At 39.2% G+C, this 19,041-nt stretch overlaps 1 protein-coding gene across 1 annotated transcript in view; it reads left to right on the top strand.

Annotated features, from left to right (window-relative positions):
• The first annotated feature begins 7,821 nt into the window (after nucleotides 1-7,821).
• NaCP60E (Na channel protein 60E) overlaps nucleotides 7,822-19,041 on the top strand; it is a 606,984-nt gene continuing 595,764 nt past the window's right edge. The window contains exon 1 of the mRNA XM_083130953.1: nucleotides 7,822-8,218. Coding sequence (XP_082987079.1) covers nucleotides 7,985-8,218 — 234 coding nt within the window. The 5' untranslated portion in view covers nucleotides 7,822-7,984. The remainder of the gene's footprint in view (nucleotides 8,219-19,041) is intronic.

The raw sequence follows: 19,041 nt of genomic DNA, 5'->3' as shown, positions 1-19,041 counted from the left end.
CCCATTTCTGTGCGTGTTGTACTGCTTTCTTCCAGTCCTCACTTGTCACCTGTCGGAAACCCTCTTCTATAAGTTCCTGAACGCTATTTTTTGTGAAGGTAATGTTATTCCTGGCGACATAATTTTTCACGTTAGCCCAAATGAGTTCAATGGGATTGAGATCTGCATGGTATGGGGGAGTTCTCAACACTTTGTGTCCGTTGCTTGCTGCAATTTCGTCCATGGCGTACCTCTTATAAGCGACCTTGTTTATTTTAATTATTTCATATAATTCGGCTTTCAGCAAACCTTCTGCATGCGGAATATTGTGAGAAGACAGCCACGACTTCATTTCATCCTTCCTGCTGTTTGATGTTGGGATTTTTTCCACTAACTTGTTGTGGTACGGAGCATTGTCACACACAATAACAGAGTTTGGGGGCAGATTGGGAAGAAGCTGTTCTTCGAACCACAACATAAAATTGTTAGTGTTCATCTCCCCATGATAGTCCCCAGAAGTTGTTTTTGAAAGGAACACTAACTTCGCCCCCTTCACAAATCCACTTTCACCACCGGCATGCACAATAATAAACCTGGGACCCTTTCCTGTTGGCACTTTTAACCCCCCCGAATCTTTGGAATCCAGCCAAACTTTGGGGACAGTGTGGTGTGTGTTCACGAAAGTTTCATCCATGTAAATGAAAGACCGCCGGGGTTGCTCTCTGCGCAGTTCTTTAACTTCACGCAAAAATGATCGCCGCAAAGCAACGATACTGTTTCGTTCAAGGAGTAGCTTCCTGCTGCCTACGCTGTGCTTTTTAAATCTGAACCCTAATTTTCTTATGATCATACGCAACGACCAACGCGAACCCTTAAAATTAATATTTTTTTGCAGTTCCTTCATCAGTTTATCTACAGTGACAACAATGCCTTTCGTGTACAAATCATGTATTGTTCGGCGCACGACTGCTTCATCAAAAGAATCCAGATTTGTTACACGTTGCTGGGCATTCGGACGTTTTTTGGCTGGCGTTGAAAAAGGTTTCCCGCTCGCACTCGCAACACTTTTGTCTTTCTCCTTCAAAATTCTCCACACAGATCTTTCACTGGCACCTGTTGCCACAGACGTTCTGTGAACAGCCGTTGTTTTGTTTTCATCGCAATCAAAGTTCATATACACATTGAAAACTATTTCTCTTGCATCACTGTGCAAGGGCTTACCTTTCTTTACGCCACTGCTCATTGTACAACAATGACAAAACCAGCAAAAAAAAAACCTCACTAACAAAGAAACAAAACAGCCTGCAATCAGTCGCTCTTAGCTGCGGTTTGTTTCGCAAGACTAATGTAACAGTGTGGGGGTTTGCACGCCTGCATCACCCCTCTCGGAATGATTTCGATTGGTTTGCACGTCACCTTGTCGTCCGCTCTAGCGAATGAGCCTTCGCTTCTGGAAGGAGAGGTGAAGGTGGGAGATGACGTCACTGCCAAGTTATTTCATCTGCGCTTTAGTTACTGCCTAAGCTTTTAGCTTCAATCAGATGATTTTAGGCCTCAGATAGTGATTGTAGTAAAAAAAAAGCCTCGTATAATACAGGGTGTTTGAAAAAGAACTCCCTAGTTTGAAGTATAAATTTAATAGGGAAAGTAATGAAAACTTACATCAATGAGTACATATCATGAAAGAGGATTCCTTCAAGTTTTGTTCAATGTTAGTACACCTCAACGTGGGATCCATTTGTTGCCCTGCACACGTCGAGACGATATTCCACTTCTCGCCACGTATTCACCAACATTTCAGGTGTAACTGTCCCAACCGCAGCGACGATTCTTTCCCGTAAATGATTGATGTCTCTGATCCTAGCACTGTACACAACATTTTTTATGTGGCCCCAAAAGAAAAAGTCCAGTGGGGTTAAGTCTGGGCTTCGTGGTGGCCAAGGTATTGGGCCAGCCCTGCCTATCCAGCTTCCTGGAAAGCGAGTGTTAAGAACCGCACGCACCTGTTTACTGTAATGAGGTGGGGCGCCATCTTGTTGGAAAAACACAAGCCCCTTTTCCGCCTCAATATCGTCCATTTGGGGAAAGACGTACTCTGTCAACATGTCATGGTAAACGTCCCCGTTTATTGTTTTTTCTACAAAAATGAAAGGACCAACCACACGATCTTCCATCAAACCGCACCAGACATTAAGTTTGGGAGAGTCACGTTGATGCTGAATAACTTCATGTGGATGCTCTGCCCCCCAAATTCTACAATTATGACGATTCACTGTTCCACTGACATGAAATGTAGCCTCGTCAGAAAAGAGAATGTTTGGTAAAAAATTGTCATCATCATCAATTCTGTGTAGAAAGTCAACAGCAAACTCATACCTTGGATTTTATCAGTAGGTTTCACTTCATGTAACAGTTGCAATTTGTAGGCGCGCAACTTTAGTCTTTTACGAACAACATCATACACTGTACCTTTAGGCACTCCTAATTGTAGACTACTTCTGGCCAATGACTTCTTCGGGCTCCGAACACACAAAACACGGATCTGTTCAACAACATCTTCGGAAGTTCTCGGTCTACCTGGTGATTTACCTTTTAAAACACTACCGGTTTCCTTGAAAGACTTTAGCCAATGACGGATAGTTTTTGCTGTAGGTGGTTCACCACCATACTGACGTCTAAAATTACGTTGCACTGTTATAACTGACTCAGTTTTCACAAACCAAATAACACACTGCGCTTTCTGTTGCGGAGTACACATTGTTGCTGAGTTGCTCTGCACTACACGAACGCCGGAACTAAACTGAGGGAACAAAGGAAAAAACACAGCACTGGTGCCGTCTCAAGGTCACGCAGACCTACCAACTGCAAGGGTGCCAAACTTGGAGAGTTGATGAATCAAACACCACAAACTAGAATACTGTATGTCACTTTGTACAGATTCTAGGACACATTAAAACTAGGGAGTTCTTTTTCAAACACGCTGTATAACAGATACAAATAATCCCTGATATGAAATCTATCACTGAAAAAAGCCAGTGATACTTGAGAAGTGCCCTGAATAAAACGCTATAAGGGTAAATATTTCTTCTCGCATGGTAAAAAAAAAGTTTGGCAACTAAACCTAAGGCTCATATAGTCGAGTGTAAAATTCGTGTAGTCCTATGATTTGTCATTATATTGTTAAATGGTTATACAGAAAGGAGAAAAAACAATGTTGGTAAGCGTCCAGTTATGGACCCCTCGGTAAAGGGATTTCAGTCTTTATAGACACACAATAATTTTCATTACAGTAAAAGTTTGGCCTTGTATAAGGGCAAATAGTCGAAATATTAAACATTTCGTAAACTTTACCCAGTAAGTCTTAGCTAAAAACACAATAACAGCGTTACAGACATAAAAATTAAGCAAGCAGTGATATTCTAGTGGAACATAATAAGTATAAAATATCCTTTATAATACTCGGACATAAGGTTGTGGGTTATCTGAGAACAAAATTTTCAAGCCTTCTCTCCTGCATAAATAGGCTCTAGAAATCACTAACCCTCAATAAAATGGAAACATGTGTAAAAAAGACTTGGAGCATGGTGCTGATTACATTATTTCAAAAACATGCAAAAATAAAAATATATGGAGCCCTACCTCATACATTTAGGAAACTTTACCAACCCTAACAGTAAAAAATACCGTCGAAACTCTAAAATAAACAAACTTTCTTACATAGCATGCATAACCTGACTTAAATAAATATAGGAATACAAAACTAAAAATAGCAAAGTGGAAGTCTGAAAACCCTAAACTATAAAATAACTTTTAGTCAAAACTACTCTCTCTTTAGTATTTAGAAAAGATTTACATAAAAACCAAACTCTAAGTTAAAAATTAGTGAATATGGGATACAAAACGCAATAAATAAATAAATAATACAAACACTTGTAAAATGAAAAGTAAAACTTGAGAAAACACCCTTTGTGCGTCCAAAATATAGTAAAACATCTTCCCTGAATGGGTTAAATTGTATTATTAATAACCAAACAAAACTTGACAAGACACACGTTTAAATCGTGTTATTTTGGTAAAAATAAGCCTAAACTTGTAAAATAAACAGACAAAACTAGACAAGACACACTTTGTGTGTCGAAAATGTAATAGAAACTCTTTCTTGAATAGACTAAATCGTCTTACTTAGGCAAAAATGAACCTGAACTTGTAAAATAATCCGGTAAAACTTGGAAGAAGTACTTTTTCTTTCCAAAATATTACAAAAAGGCATGCAAGAATCGTTTAAATTGTGTTATTTGAGTAACAATACATAAAAACTTGTAAAATAAAATAAAAATTTGGTAAAAAGTAACTCAATATTATATTAAAAATCACACAGTAACAGAAATTCACTAGTTAAACAAAAGCCCTGTTGGATATAAACCAATGATCAAATGGCCCGAGGTTCAACACCTCGTGATAAAAATAAATAGTGAAAACTTTAGGTTCATAAACTTGTAAAATAATAAATTTAAACTTGAAAAAATGTAATTGTTGCCTGAATAGATGAAATTGTGTTATTTTGGTAAAAATAAGCATAAACTTGTAAAATAAGAAGTTGAAAGTTGAAAAAATGTCTCTGTGAATCTAAAAATATAATAAAAAATGTTGCCTAAATAGATGAAATTGTGTTATTTGAGTAAAAATACATAAAATCTTGTAAAATATTTGACACAAAGTCAAAGTTTGATAAAAATAAATCAATATTATGTTAAAACACGCAGTAACATAAATATAAATTTACTAACTAAATCAATAATCAAAGAGTCCGAGGTTCGACACCCCGTGATAAAAGCAAATAGTGAATATTTTAGGCCTAGTCCCAGATAGCTTTCCCTTCTTCCTAATTCGGATAAAACCCTTACGCTTCGTTTTCCTTGTTCAGGGTAAAATTCTCGCTCCAATCTAATTGGGTATCCAAAAATATGTTTTTCCTGTGTTCTGGGTATCCTTGGGTTACTTTGGCAGAATCATATTCTAACAAGCAAGTATTCAACCCTAATACCCCTGCTACAGCATTCAGTGCCCTGGAGTCAACCCTGAGAGGAATATTAATTTGCTAAAACCGGTTCTACAAGCGACGCATAGCTTCAGAGATTTGACTTTGACCGCGCAGTCCCAGACATCCTTTGTTGTCTGGTTCAATTCCTCCCTTGCCCTGTGCTACAGTGTTGCATACCTTTCCCCTGTTCTTGCCTTCTAGTTAACCTTGAAAAAACAGGTTCTTAAAAACTACCAAGGCGTTTTCTAATTGGACAATCGGGTTCTTTCTTTGTTCTGGCGTTCTGACGTCATTTGACCTTGACCGCACATCCCCCAAATTCCTTTCTCGTCTACCTGCGCGAAGTTCACCGTCTTCTGTCTAGCGTGTCGGACCACCGTCTTTCATACCATAATAACATTATTACATAGTACACTATAATTATTGTTATTACATATCGTGAGTTCGAGTACCGGGACCGTCCCAAATCGTAATCGGACCTTTACGATTAATCATTACCAACATTCGTTGCGTTTCATAAACCATAAAATCTTATTTTCAATATTATAAACATTAACTATACATTACATACTTTACAGTAATAAACATAAAATCATATGCATATCATTTAGTAACACTAATTACATTCTATATACGTATTTTTCATAAAATGAAAAGTTAAATTCATAAAAATTATAAACATATAAATACATAAATTTAAATTATTCTAATGATATGCAAATTTATTGAAATTATGCATATGAGTTCTTAATTATATACAGATTAATTAACACCTGTGCACTAATTGTCCTTGGCGGGGATATAAGCTACTCCCGTCCTATACGTCTCGAATTTAGGAGAATGAAATAAGTCCGAAGAATTTTTTATGAACAAGGGGATAGAACACGTAATCTGGCAATTTAACTGAACCAAAAGGGAGAGGGGGGGTTGTACCCATTGAACCCTCCCCTGTATTCGCCGCATATCCTCTGACTAACCTTACTGCTTAACGTATACATTCCGCTAAAATGGGCATACCTTCTACTTTCCTTTCGTTTATGTTTATTCATGCAATTTATTCACACTGCCGTAGCGCCGAACACCACCACCAGCGTACTTGCAGCAATGGCATAAATGTTAGTCTATCATTATTCATCCGGTTTCCTACCAATGTTTCTGTCCTCTTCACCGTTGAAAACAATCTCATCACAGAAGCTTCAGCAGTCCTCATGAAACAAAGGAAGACTTTCGGATCGGGCAAATATATCGAATATCGTTTCCAAACATCTAGGATTTCGTTTCTCAGTGTTCTAAAACAGTGAGATCTCTTATCTTGGAACATTTTTTATTAGCTCAGCAGAAGTTTCTATCCTTTCGATATAGATAACTTGACTTAAGTAAATTGCGCTCTTACTGTAGATTTGGGCATTATTCTTTAGGGTGCTGTATTCGCACCAACAGTGCCCAAATACTCCATCCTTATGATTTGAATATTAAAGAATCAGTGGACCACTGTCATCAACATCTTGGAACTGCAGCTCGTGTTGAACACGAAATCAGAAATACCAAGGGATAACAATTATTGCTTTTGGTAAATTAGGCGCACTCTATAGTGTGAAACGAATAATTCAGGGGATCTTAGACGTACCTGCCTTGTAAAGTAGTTCCGTGATCGAACCAAAAAACGATTTTAAAGAAAAGACAGTTAAGAAGAATAACATAATTTGTTAATTGTGACAAGTCTCTCCCTGATCTATAATAATTTCCGTGAGGTGGAAAGTTTAAATCCTGGCTACCGGTAAACGTGGACAGAAACTGGGTCTGTGCCATCATTAACACTATGGAGGGTCCCTTCCATTTCCCACTCCAGCCTTTTGCCTTCTCATCTTTCCTGTAGTGACTAAGCGACGTTAAGTAATCAACAAAACCAATATTTTTTCCCTTATTTTCTACAATCAGTAACAGAGAAGTTTCAGTATTTCATCTTTCTCCTTGCCCCCTTTCCCTTCTTCATTCATTACAAGTACACCACTACCATCTTTTCCTTTGCTTCCTTTCATCATACTTCAAGTATTATCACTAATTGTGCAGCATTAAGAAATATCTATAACTCACCCAGGATTTGATTTCAAAGTTTATTGTTTCGTGCAAGACGTTCGCTAACCACCACACCAGAAGATGACTAACATTTTCTGTTTCTAACTGAAGGAAAAACCTACTACTATTATGTTTCGCATAGTCTTCAAGGCTCCCCCCCCTCCCCCCCATAAGGAAGATTAATTTTCATCACCTTCACAGCTCTGTGCATTATCATGGTCATGATTAGCCTAAAGAGGCAAAACAATTACGTAAATAGTTATGTAATAAAAAGCACAATTTGGTGTTTCACCCGGTGCACAAATTAGGCTCAGAGAGCAGGTTTGCAAGGATCTTTCACTGTCTCAAACATGTGCTACCTTTCGTGAAATCGTAATGACAAGACTCTCATGTAAAAATGTAGATACAGTGTCGATTAATCTATGTTGACGAAAAGGGCTTGTTTCTGTCTCGGCTCTATTGAAAATAATACGAGAAATATTTGTTTTTATTATTATCCTGCAAGGTATGTGGCATTGTTTGCTTGTGTTGTCCTTTACTTCGAATGTAGCACGAATCCGAAAATTGGGTCATGCTTTAATGCGACGCGAGGACTCTGGGAGCAGGTAATGCGTCAGAAAAAGGCCGTGCGTGCATGTCGAAAGCGCGGCTCGATAGGAGGAAGAAAAGTTTGATTCGTTTTGCGTAGATGGAGCTGCAGTCTGCTGGGCCGTGCCGAGCCGCGCCACGCGAAGCGAGCTGTCTGGCCGCTCTCCAGGCATTGCGAGTAGAGAGCGACGGACTGTGCTGTTTGGATGTGGGGGTTGCAACAGAGTAAATGCCATGTGACCGTACGCAAATGTGTTGTTTTTGTTTTTGTTGTTATTATTGTTGTTGTTGTGTGTGACTATGTCGTCGGTGAAGGGGAAGGGTCCCGACAGGGCCCAGGTGAAACCGCTCACGCGGGAGTCCCTGGAAAGGCTGGAAAAGAAGAGCGTCCAGCTGGTTCGAGACTATGGGTTCCAGCCTCGCCGAAAAGTCAGCGTGGAGGACGGTTCCGTTTTGCCCGACAAATTCGAACCGTTTCCTAGAAAACTCTATGGTCGCCCACTGGAAGAGATAGACAACTTCATCTACGACGAGGTAAGCAGCTCACTGTTCTATAGTTTACTTTTTTCAGCGGATAGAAGTAGGCCGGTTTGTCGATAGTACTTTTTTCAGGGGTTATAAGTAGGCCGGTTATCAATAGTGTTTCATTGTTGCTCTTCAAAAAAGATAGGTGGGTTTATGTAGGCCAAACACTTCTGTGTGTTCTTAAACATAAGTGCCCGATTCGAACATAACACGCATTGTGCCAAACTGAGAATAATACCGAATGTTGTTTGATTCTAGATTATACCTCCATCCATTAACTTCAGAAAATAGAAATTCCTTGTGTAGAACTTGCGAATTCGATCTAACCAATTAGTGCAATCTTTCTTTTCTGCGTGCCCCAGTCAACCCAATATGTGCTGCAACGTCTAGCCAAGCGATATGAACACCTTAGCTCAATCCTGCTTTCCGAGTCGATCCACCCAAACATTTACAATCCCTATTAATAATAGCATTACTAGTACGGGACCAAGAATGTTAAATCAGGTTTTTGGCAACGAATGAACTTGGAATCGAGCCTAAAAGCCTTGACACTTTTGCTTGTTGTCTGTGACGTGGTCCCATGTGTCTGTCTTTTTGTGCTTTTATTTTGCCCAATTCGAACACGAAACCGTCTCTTGTGTGCGACTCATTAGTAGTAAGCTGAAAGCTTGCTTAGGCAGAGAAGAGCGAGATGGTGCGAGACGTCGAAAGTTTCATGTTCGTTAACTTAGTTTTTTTCAAAAATAACTTTCAGAAAATATTCAGTTTATAAATTGATACGTGCTCAACAAGATATGTCGCCTGATGAGTTTAGGAATAAGAGCTGTTGTCATAGTGAACGATGTCATGGACGTCCGGAAGGGCGGGGAACAAGGGGGGCAGCACCCCCCTCCCCTTCGGAAATGAATGTCCACCTAAAAATTATACATTTCACACACAACTTCATTTCAGTCACAGTAATTTGTTAATTGTTTCGAGGGCATTGAAGGAACATTATAATTTCAGACTGAAGCAGTGTGTTTTTGAGGAGGCATAACAATTATGAGGCAAAAAGTGCCTCTTTTGTTCCTCCCCTGCAAGAAATTCTGCGTACGTCCATGAACGAAGTGCGTAACATACTCAATTCGTCAACGCGCACAGATCTGTTGGGGTAGGTCTTTTGTTTGCTCAGCAAATCCCAAGCAACACCGGCCGGCCCCCTTGGAGGAGTGGTTAGCAAATCGCGCAACGACGCCAGGAGGTCCGGCTTCGAATCCTGACCTGGGCATGGATTTTTGTGAGTCTCTATTCATCAATTTCATCATATTGTTGACTAAAATATCATCACACATCCCCATCTTCGCAAATTACCCAAAAGTGGCACAAAAAGCAAAGTAAATTAAAGCAAATCAATCAATAAAACCAAGCAACACTGAATCCAGCGTGTGGGTGTTTGAACACCATGCGCATATAAGCAATGTAATACATACCTCACGTTAATGAAAAGCAAGTTGCAAACACGACAGTCATTCCAAACTGAAAAAAGTTAAAGTAAGATTACAGAAAGTACGTGGAGATGGAAAATACATCGCAACTAAATGCTAGGCATTCCTCCTATTTGAAGCTTGAATTATAAACATTTTAGCGTTTAGAATTATTTAGAAAAATAAAGCTGATTTCACAATTTTTTTATAAAACTAGCAGAATATTTTTCGTTTCACCAGCTACATTTCAACTTTCAGATAGGATCGAGTAACAAGTAAATACAATCTTAATATTTTTAGCAGAAACACCAGCACAAAGTTACAGTCGTTTCATGAATCGTTTATTTAAGATTTAACTTACACTATAAACTGATGAGAGGAAATGGTACTTGTTTTGCCTTAACCAGTCAGCATAGTACCCTACAAATCAGGGCTTTAAGTTCATATCCGTAAAACATGAATGTTTGTTTTGAAGCTTCCATTTCCACGATCATCCCTTATTCTCAGGTGGAAACATACAACGTATAATGCCGTGCTTCTAGAGAACGTATAATTCTGTATTTTTTTAAAAATCGCACATAGGAAAATTAAGGGTATTGTTGAAGACTTTCATATTTTTCTCTTCGATAATACTGACACCCTTGGTCATGTTTCGCTTATCATAATATAATACTTTGGAACACCCTAAATATACCTCAAGAGGGACAGGTGTGTGTGTGTGTAATATTGGTTACATGGATATTCTCCCTTCGACATTTATTTGAATTCTCTGCAACTGTTTAGCGTTACGTCAGTATGGCATTAGTGTTTCGTTATTTATTGATTTTATGACACGTTTGGCTAATCGCAAGAATGAGGATCAGTAATATTGATGAAAAACAACCATGCCCAAACCGGGATTCGAACCCGGGACCCCTGACGACGTAGTGAGATGTGCTAACCTGTCTGCCACGGAAGTCGGCGATATTTCGTTACATCCACAGTCATCTGGACATTGCTTACGCTCTAAATTGAAACCGCATTCCTTTATGGTTGCTTCGCCTAATCTAGTTTCTAAAAAATAACAAAATTGCAATAAAGCCGTATTCAGAATTGGGAATGTGATTTAGTTAATCTGTTCCGGAATTAATGGTGAAAGGTAACCGAAACGGGAAAAAATACATGAAAATTCTTTAGTATAACACAACCTTGTTGTTTTATAATCACCACTCTTGAAATATACTGCATAGGGTCGATTTCACAATGTATGGGAGAGGGGGCAAGATATTTAGGACTTTTCACAATCGAACTACCAGTTCTCAAACAGACATTTGAAGTGACTTGTATATTTAAGATTTTTGACACACATTTTAGTTACATTACTTAACTTAAATTTAGCAAATTAATGTATTAAAGTAATGTTTATAACTATGGCCTGTTCAGTCAAAATCTTAAGCGGTTTGACGGTGACATATTTGTTTTCTAAAATATTAAAATAACATGAAATATACAACGGCATTTCTGTTTTTGTCGAGTGCTAAAGTTGTTACAAACTTTGGAGCATAATTTATTATTTTATTAAAGTTATTCTTTCAATGTTGAAAATTGCGAGTATTGTATTGTTTAGAAACTCATCTGTCTGGGAAGTCTTTCTTCTTGTGACTTAACAGTTAAGACTGACAGAATGGATATAACATTACTTTTCATAATCTTTGGTTAAGCAAAGAACAATTTTTATTGCAATTGCGAGGTCGGTGACCATCCGGTAGAACGGTTATGGAATAACAATTCAGCCGCCTAGATAGCTACTCCTTCAGGAATTGCTTAATCATCTTCTACCAATCGATGAACGTCGTGTTCCTCATTCTACAACTCTCCCTGCGTTTCTTCACGCAACCTGCGTGTTCCTAACTGGGGCAAGTGCCAAGGACGAATATGCCGTGTGCAGGGGTTGGTGCACAAACACAGAATCGCCTTCGTTCGATATCTTAAACGGGGGAAGAGTGAAGCAATGACTATTTTATTTCTGAAGTTCAAATCTTGTTGCCACATCTTCATAGGAATTGATTACAAGACTGATTTTTTCTATCTTGTGTGTTTTCTTATATTGTCGTGGCCTGAATTCTGATTGTGCCCATGAACGTGAATTTGTTGCTTCAAAGTGTAACCGAAATGTCGTTTCGTTGTCGACGCGCACCGTTTTTTACCCAGGGCCAGTTTGAGGCCTTGGGAGGCAAGAATTAGGGGCTGCAGAATTTCCCTGTCTTTATGTGTTCCGGGAAATTCCTCTTGGTTGTTTTGGTTTTGGTTCAGGTTACTTTGTGGTGGCGGTGATGTGTTTTGAATTAGGTTATTTTACCTCGCTAATCGCAACGATGAAGAGGAGTGATGATATCATGAAATTGATGAAGGGACACTCGCAAGGAACACCCATGTACAGGCTGGGATGCCCAATGCCCTGGCGTCCCATGGATAAATTTGTGTGCCTATTTGCTTTTCAATCATTCCAATCCATATACTAGTTGCTGAAGATAATGAACTAATTCTTAAGTAGTTCCCATACACTTACTCCACAAAACGTTCACAGAAAATAGTCTGGAAGAGACGTTATTTTCACACGGGTCTAGCAACGACTACACTCCCAAGGTGGTCCTGCATTTATAGTGCGCAAAACTAATTTATACTTCTCTCCCTTGCAGTCATTGGATGCAGGAAATGACCGCATAATAAAACTAGATCATATTTTTGTTTCGCCCAGTCAATGGTGTCATCTGTGTTTTCTAAGGGAACTCACGTGCAATTCACATCCACAATACTCCCAGTTCCAGTTCGTATACGTATATAGTAGGTTAAATAAGCTTTTAGAGCATAAATTATATAGTAGGCGGCGCCAATGGGTACGGGAAGAGGGAGTGCTTGTATCCGAACACAACCCCTTTCAGCATCTTCATCTCAATAGTAATAATAACTAAAGTGAAACGAAGTATACTATACAGTTCATACTGCAATAAAGTGCTTGTGTTCTGTTCCTCCATTTTGTGGCGATAAGCATGTCCAAAGTGAAATCCAGTCACGATTAGCCTCTATGTATAATAGGCTACCTATCGTTTGTTTTAACTACAGTTATAAACCAATTGATGAGCATAAAGTGGACATAAAACATCAGTTCAAACAAACCAATTGATTTTAAACCAGTTAAACATCACATAACCGAGCCGCGTGCGCAGGATTTTTTCTTCCAAGGAAGCTGGAATTGTAAATATGGATAACATAGCTGCTTTGTAGGGGACGAGATACACAATAAGATATTTCGTATATTTAGAACTGTTCACTCTCAAAATTGATAAGCGGGGGTCATTTTAAGGGGGGGTGCACTTACCACTGTGTTTTTTGGAGTTCTTTACTACTTTCATTTTAAAATGTTCATTTTCTCACGATTTCAGAGGGGGCTGTTGCCCCATCAGCCCCCCTTCTGCGTACGCCAGTGGCCACGCGGGAGACTCGTGTTTGATACCCTGGGTGGGTGATCTAAGGTTGGAATTTTTCCTGCCTTGGTCCCGTATAAAACGGCCCTGGAGCTCACTCAGCCTCAAATCAATGGATACGTGGAGGCAACCCTGGATCATGTGGGCTAAAGGCGGTCCGAGCGTGGTGCTGATCAAATCACCTACAAAATGTGGGGCCCTACCTCCACATTCCCTAAATGTGCCATCATGGCACGGTGCTGCATGCACGGGCAACTTTACCTTTAAACATCATACAAACATCCCACCTCTTGTAGTAGATTTCGCACCTCTTCCACTCCCATCGATTCCAGAGAGTGCCGCCAACTATGACTACAGTTTACCTAATTGGGTCTCACTTATCGCACAGAACGCATTAAACACTCATCTACTGACGTCATAGTGATTTGCCTTAGTGGTTAGTTTAGGTCTGTTAGGTTTGGTTCTCTTCTTTTATTTCAACTATGAATTGATACCAGAAGCACTCTACAATACAAATCTACTGAAATAGTTGGATATGCAGACGATATTAACATTATGGGTAGATCACTAAGAAGAGTAAAGGAAGTCTTTAAGGACCTGAATGAGGAAGGCAAGGAATTTGGACTAAAAATAAACAAGAATAAGACAAAGATACTAATCCAGTCAAGGAAAAGAAGAAACTGTGAACAGAACATTGTAATAGAAAACTTTTAACATCGAAATGACCAACAACTTCTCACACCTAGGCACTAACCTGAATGATAAAAATGAAGGAATAGCAGAAATACAAGCACGTACTCAAACAACAAACCAGGCCTTCCCGATATTACCTTTGTGAAAGTTCGCCCCCCCCCTGTCCCTTGTTTTAATCCGGCCCTCTTGATTACTTGCTGCCTTAATCCTTCAAATCTCTTTTTTCACCTCACCCTGGGTGCCAAGCGAGCAGATTATATTTGCGCCGGAATTACAAAATGGGGGGGTTCAGATAACAATTTATATTTTTTAGTCCCTGGTTCGTTTACACATGTACAGCAAGTGAATATACAACTGGTTTAAAATGGACAGTACCGTAGTTCTTGGAATCGTAACATTTCTAGTAGGATATATTGGTGTATTATACGTTGTTATATATATACAGGGAGGTTATTTCAGTCGTTCACCGCCAGAGTGACGGCCGTTCCGCGGACTCTTCATGCAACAGGTCCCGGCAAATTGCGTTCAGGAAGTCCGTAACAGAAACCGCTTGTTTTGTAATGTTTCCACTTTTCACAATTACAGTTACAATTACAATTGAAATAAGCACGTACCTTGTCGCACGGATGCAGGAAAAGGTGTCCTCCCAAATACAAATATTTCTGGCACCTTATTTCTGACATCTAATCTTAGATTAGTCATCGCTACTTTATTCTCAGTTGTCGCGACAGCGCCTGCAGCTTATCGGGGGTTGGGTGAGTTGTCAGCCGCGAGAGGGCGCTTCATACTGCACGTGTCGGCAGTGATGCCAACCGTAGGGACATGTCCCTACGCATAGGGACTTTTCTCTAAATTTCGCCCGCGTAGGAACGTAGGGACAGATTTTGCCAAATGAGGGAAAACGTAGGTACTTTTTTCAATCTTGGTAAATTACATTTTATGAATTAGTTTATCTGGATACTTTAGCGAGGAGGAGAAAAAAGAACTAACTAACATATCTCCATCAGAATTTTGGAACATGTTATCGGTTACCAAAAACTTTCAAGGCAAGTTCCTTTTTGAAAACATTTCCACTCTCGCGAAAATAGTGCTAACATTGCCGCATTCTAACGCGGAAACGGAAAGAATATTTTCAATGTTAAGTGATACAAAAACAAAAAGGGAAATAAAATGGGACCAAAATTGTTAAAGAATGCAGGAAATACAGCATCACCAACCAACATCTATCTCTTCACAGCAGCAGCATGTATGACTTCAAATAACATAATCAACAGTAAACGACTCAACGTTATTCATTAGGGGTGTGCTGGATTCTTTACTTTAAAAAGTCGTTAATTCTCGACGTTTTCTGCCTTGTAAGTTTCTGGAACTTATCGAAAGATGTAAGTTTTTATTCTAGAAATGCAAAAACAATCACTTAAAGTGAAAATGACTTGTAAAATTCGAGATTTCCAGTGCTTCGGGAAATTTCGAACATTTCCCGTCCAGAAAATTTTCCGACTTGGTCGGGAAATTGCAAATTTTTCAGTCCCGAATGTCGGGATTTAAAAAAATTACCGTCCCGATCCAGTCCCGACCCAAAAAATTCTGTCCAGCACACCCCTATTATTCATTAAGGCAAGAATTTACAATACCGGACCCTTCTGTAATTTCTATGCTACGTCTTATACTCACGAAATAATTATTCGTGATTATTTATCTCAAGTTAACATGTTGGGGTGAGGGGGAAAAAATGTTCATTAACGTGTAGAAGTTGTAAAATAAGCTTTTCAATTCTCGCAATGATTCTCCGTATACAAGTATGGTAGCCATATTTGTTGATATGAACAAATTAAAATTAGTTACGCTGTCTACAGCGTTGCCACACTGTTGATTTCATACTTGGAGAGCATGGATCGTGTAAGAATGGCGGAAGAGAACAGTAAAAAAGTTGTTAATGTTGTACAGATTGTTAGGTGGAGTGTGCAGGAGGATGGCTGTGGGCTAATTAATAAACTTATGGATTTCAGTATATTGCCCAAAGAACGTGCTTACATGTGACAGCGACAATCACGATGTAGAAGAACTGATTTGATTACAGGTAAATTTGGCAACAGTACATCAATCATAAAATTGCAGGATACGAAAATGGCGTCTTCGATGATGAACGTTTGCCGTTAAAGTGCTACGAAAATAATATTTTTTATCGGTTCGTAATCACAATTACCGCAAAACCATTCAGGAATAGCCCCACTGACCATTCTCGGTAAGTTTAGGTTAAGTTAGGTTAGGCAAACATAGTTAAAATTTGGGCTCGAAAAAAACATGCACGGGTAGCCCAACAAACCATTGACGGATAGCCCCACGAACCATTCAGGTACGGTTAGGTTAGGTTAGGATAGGCAAACATAGTTAAAATTTGGGGTCGTAGTAATATCAGGAATGTATATTTCGTTTTTTAAGTATTGGAAACACAAAATCTTCCGGTAAATAATAAGTAATCGTGCCGATCGCGGACCACTCAATGTCACTTATTTTGCAATTTCTACACGTGACCCCCCAAATTTTAACTTCAAATTCGTGATTAGGAGGCCTCAATTAGTGAGTATGCGAAATATTACAAAAAATCGGGGAGAGGTCCTGTATTGTAAATTCGCTCCTTCATTAATTGTGGAAGCACCGAGCAGAAAGATTTGGTAAGTAAATGTGTATATTTTATCTTCTGTTTGCATGCTCATGAGGTGTTTTTTTTTAGTCACTTTACTTGGCGTAGGGACATTTGGTCAGTTGTAGGGACATTTTGACTACGTCTGTAGGGACATTGCCGAAAAATGGTTAGCAACACTGTCGGCTACCAGACGTCAGTGTACGTTCATGTTCACTTCTGTACATTTATCAGTACGCGTGTTGCTTATACTGTGTTATTGTAATGTGCTTACTCGTGGCCAGTGCTTTATTGTGTGTTAATTGTTATTCATTCATTACTTATGTCGTTAAACAAATATAGTCTTGAACATAGAGTTTTTATGTACGATAATTACGTGAAAACGAATTCTTGCAGAAAAGTGGTCAGGGATTACGATAGACAGGATCTCTTGAACCTAAGAAACGTGTTGTATTGCTGTTGAAGGAAGTCATTTTCAACATCTCTTATAACACAGGAGGTTAGTGATCATCATTATTATTACTTTTAAATATCATTTTACGCTTTCGGTTTGCTTTATGCGCCGGGATGCTGTCTTCCCTTTCTGTCAACTGAGGATAAAGTAGCGATGTCTAATCTAAGATTAGATGTCAGAAATAAGGTGCCGGAAATATTTGTATTTGGGAGGACACCTTTTCCTGCATCCGTGCGACAAGGTACGTGCTTATTTCAATTGTAATTGTAACTGTAATTGTGAAAAGTGGAAACATTACAAAACAAGCGGTTTCTGTTACGGACTTCCTGAACGCAATTTGCCGGGACCTGTTGCATGAAGAGTCCGCGGAACGGCCGTCACTCTGGCGGTGAACGACTGAAATAACCTCCCTGTACATATTTGCATACTGCTTCCATGTGTGCATTTACATAATCAACCAATATCCTTAATTCAACGTAATTGCGCACCTATGGTTTACACCATCGGCACTTCCTTTACCGCAGAGTTAGCATAACTATCTCTCGGGCCTACCCTCAGCTTAAATGATATTCTGTTCATTACAAATGCGTTTCCTTACGCCTTTACTCTTTCTTATGGGCATCAATTATTCAATACGGAAATATCCACATATTCAAAGCTTTTTCTAAAAGGGGACTTGGGACAGCAACAGGGGTTGGCTTACACCAAATGCTACATTATTATATTAAGTCTAGCCACAAAAAGTGGACTAAACTTGAGGAGACGTTCCTTTTTCGTCGATCAATGGGGAAACACTGTTTTTTTCTAAAGCCCACTGGCCTTTTTATAGTCGGGGCAAACTTCCGTGGACGTGGACCCCGTAGCGTTGGAAAAATTCCACTGCAACGGTCTTTTGTAAGACAGCTAGCTCCCCCAACCGGGGAGATATAAAACAGGGGAATCTAATATCCAGTAAAGCACAATCCAATAAGCACACACTTACATGCAATAATAATATAAATGTACACTCATGGAAACATATTACTTAACCCTACAACTTGTAGCTGGCCAGAAATTAATTAATACAATATTCCAAAACCAGTAATGGTCAATCCAACCATTACACCTTTAATCAGATGTAGAGATGTCAACTGGAGAGCTCGAGTGATGCTACACAAAACACTAATTCGTAGTATTGTAGTATATGGATGTGAAGCATGGACTCTTACGGAACAAGTTGCTAACAAACTTGACTCATTTCAGCGTAAAATTCTTCAAAGGATCTTTAGCCCTATTCAATCACATAGAGTGTGGAGAATTAGATATAATGACAAAATTTACTAACTTTTATTAGGAAGTACCTCTCTCCATATACATAAGAATAAAAAGACTAAACTGGGCTAGCCATGTAGCTAGAATGGATGAGCATCGGATCCCAAAGAAGATGCTAGGAGGAAATATGGGAGGAAGAAGACCTGCAGGAAGACCAAGAAGCAGATGCGAGGACAGTATCCAGAAGGACGCAGACTCCATCCTTCACATTAGAAACTGGAGAAGAGCAGCCCAAGACAGGACGTTCTGGAGGAGGCCATGGTCCGAAAACGAGCCGAAGCGCCATAGGTAACATGTTTAGTTCTCTTAGCACAAAACACAGCAGTTTTTTTACGGCTTGACAAAAAAGTCATTATTTATCCTAAGAGCTCTAAACCTGTCTAACATAACAACGAGAACATTTATTGTCACGTGACGGTATCCATAATTTTTCATAATTTTTTTCCAACCTCCGAGGCGAAGTGGTTAGCACAGCGTTCGAATCCTATCCTGGGCATGGGTGTTCCTTATGAGTGTCCCTTCATCAATTTCATCATATCATCACCCATCCTCATCATTGCGATTAGCCATAAGTGGCAGAAAATTGAAGTATTACAAATTAAATCGATGAACATAATTTTTCATGGCTAATGTTTTGTACGTTTCTTTTCTATTTTTGCCTCGGTATAGACTCAATTCCATCCAGTGTTTCACTCGCAATCTCTCATGCTCATCGTCTCATTGATCTAAATGTAGAAAATTGACGTTAAGTAGTCCAAATACAGTAAGACACTACTATCGGATAAATAATTATAGATACAAGA

The sequence above is a fragment of the Lepisma saccharinum genome, chromosome 11 (assembly GCF_977018435.1).
Source record: "Lepisma saccharinum chromosome 11, izLepSacc3.1, whole genome shotgun sequence".
Classification (NCBI taxonomy): domain Eukaryota; kingdom Metazoa; phylum Arthropoda; class Insecta; order Zygentoma; family Lepismatidae; genus Lepisma; species Lepisma saccharinum.
This window is presented reverse-complemented; position numbering and strand designations above follow the sequence as displayed.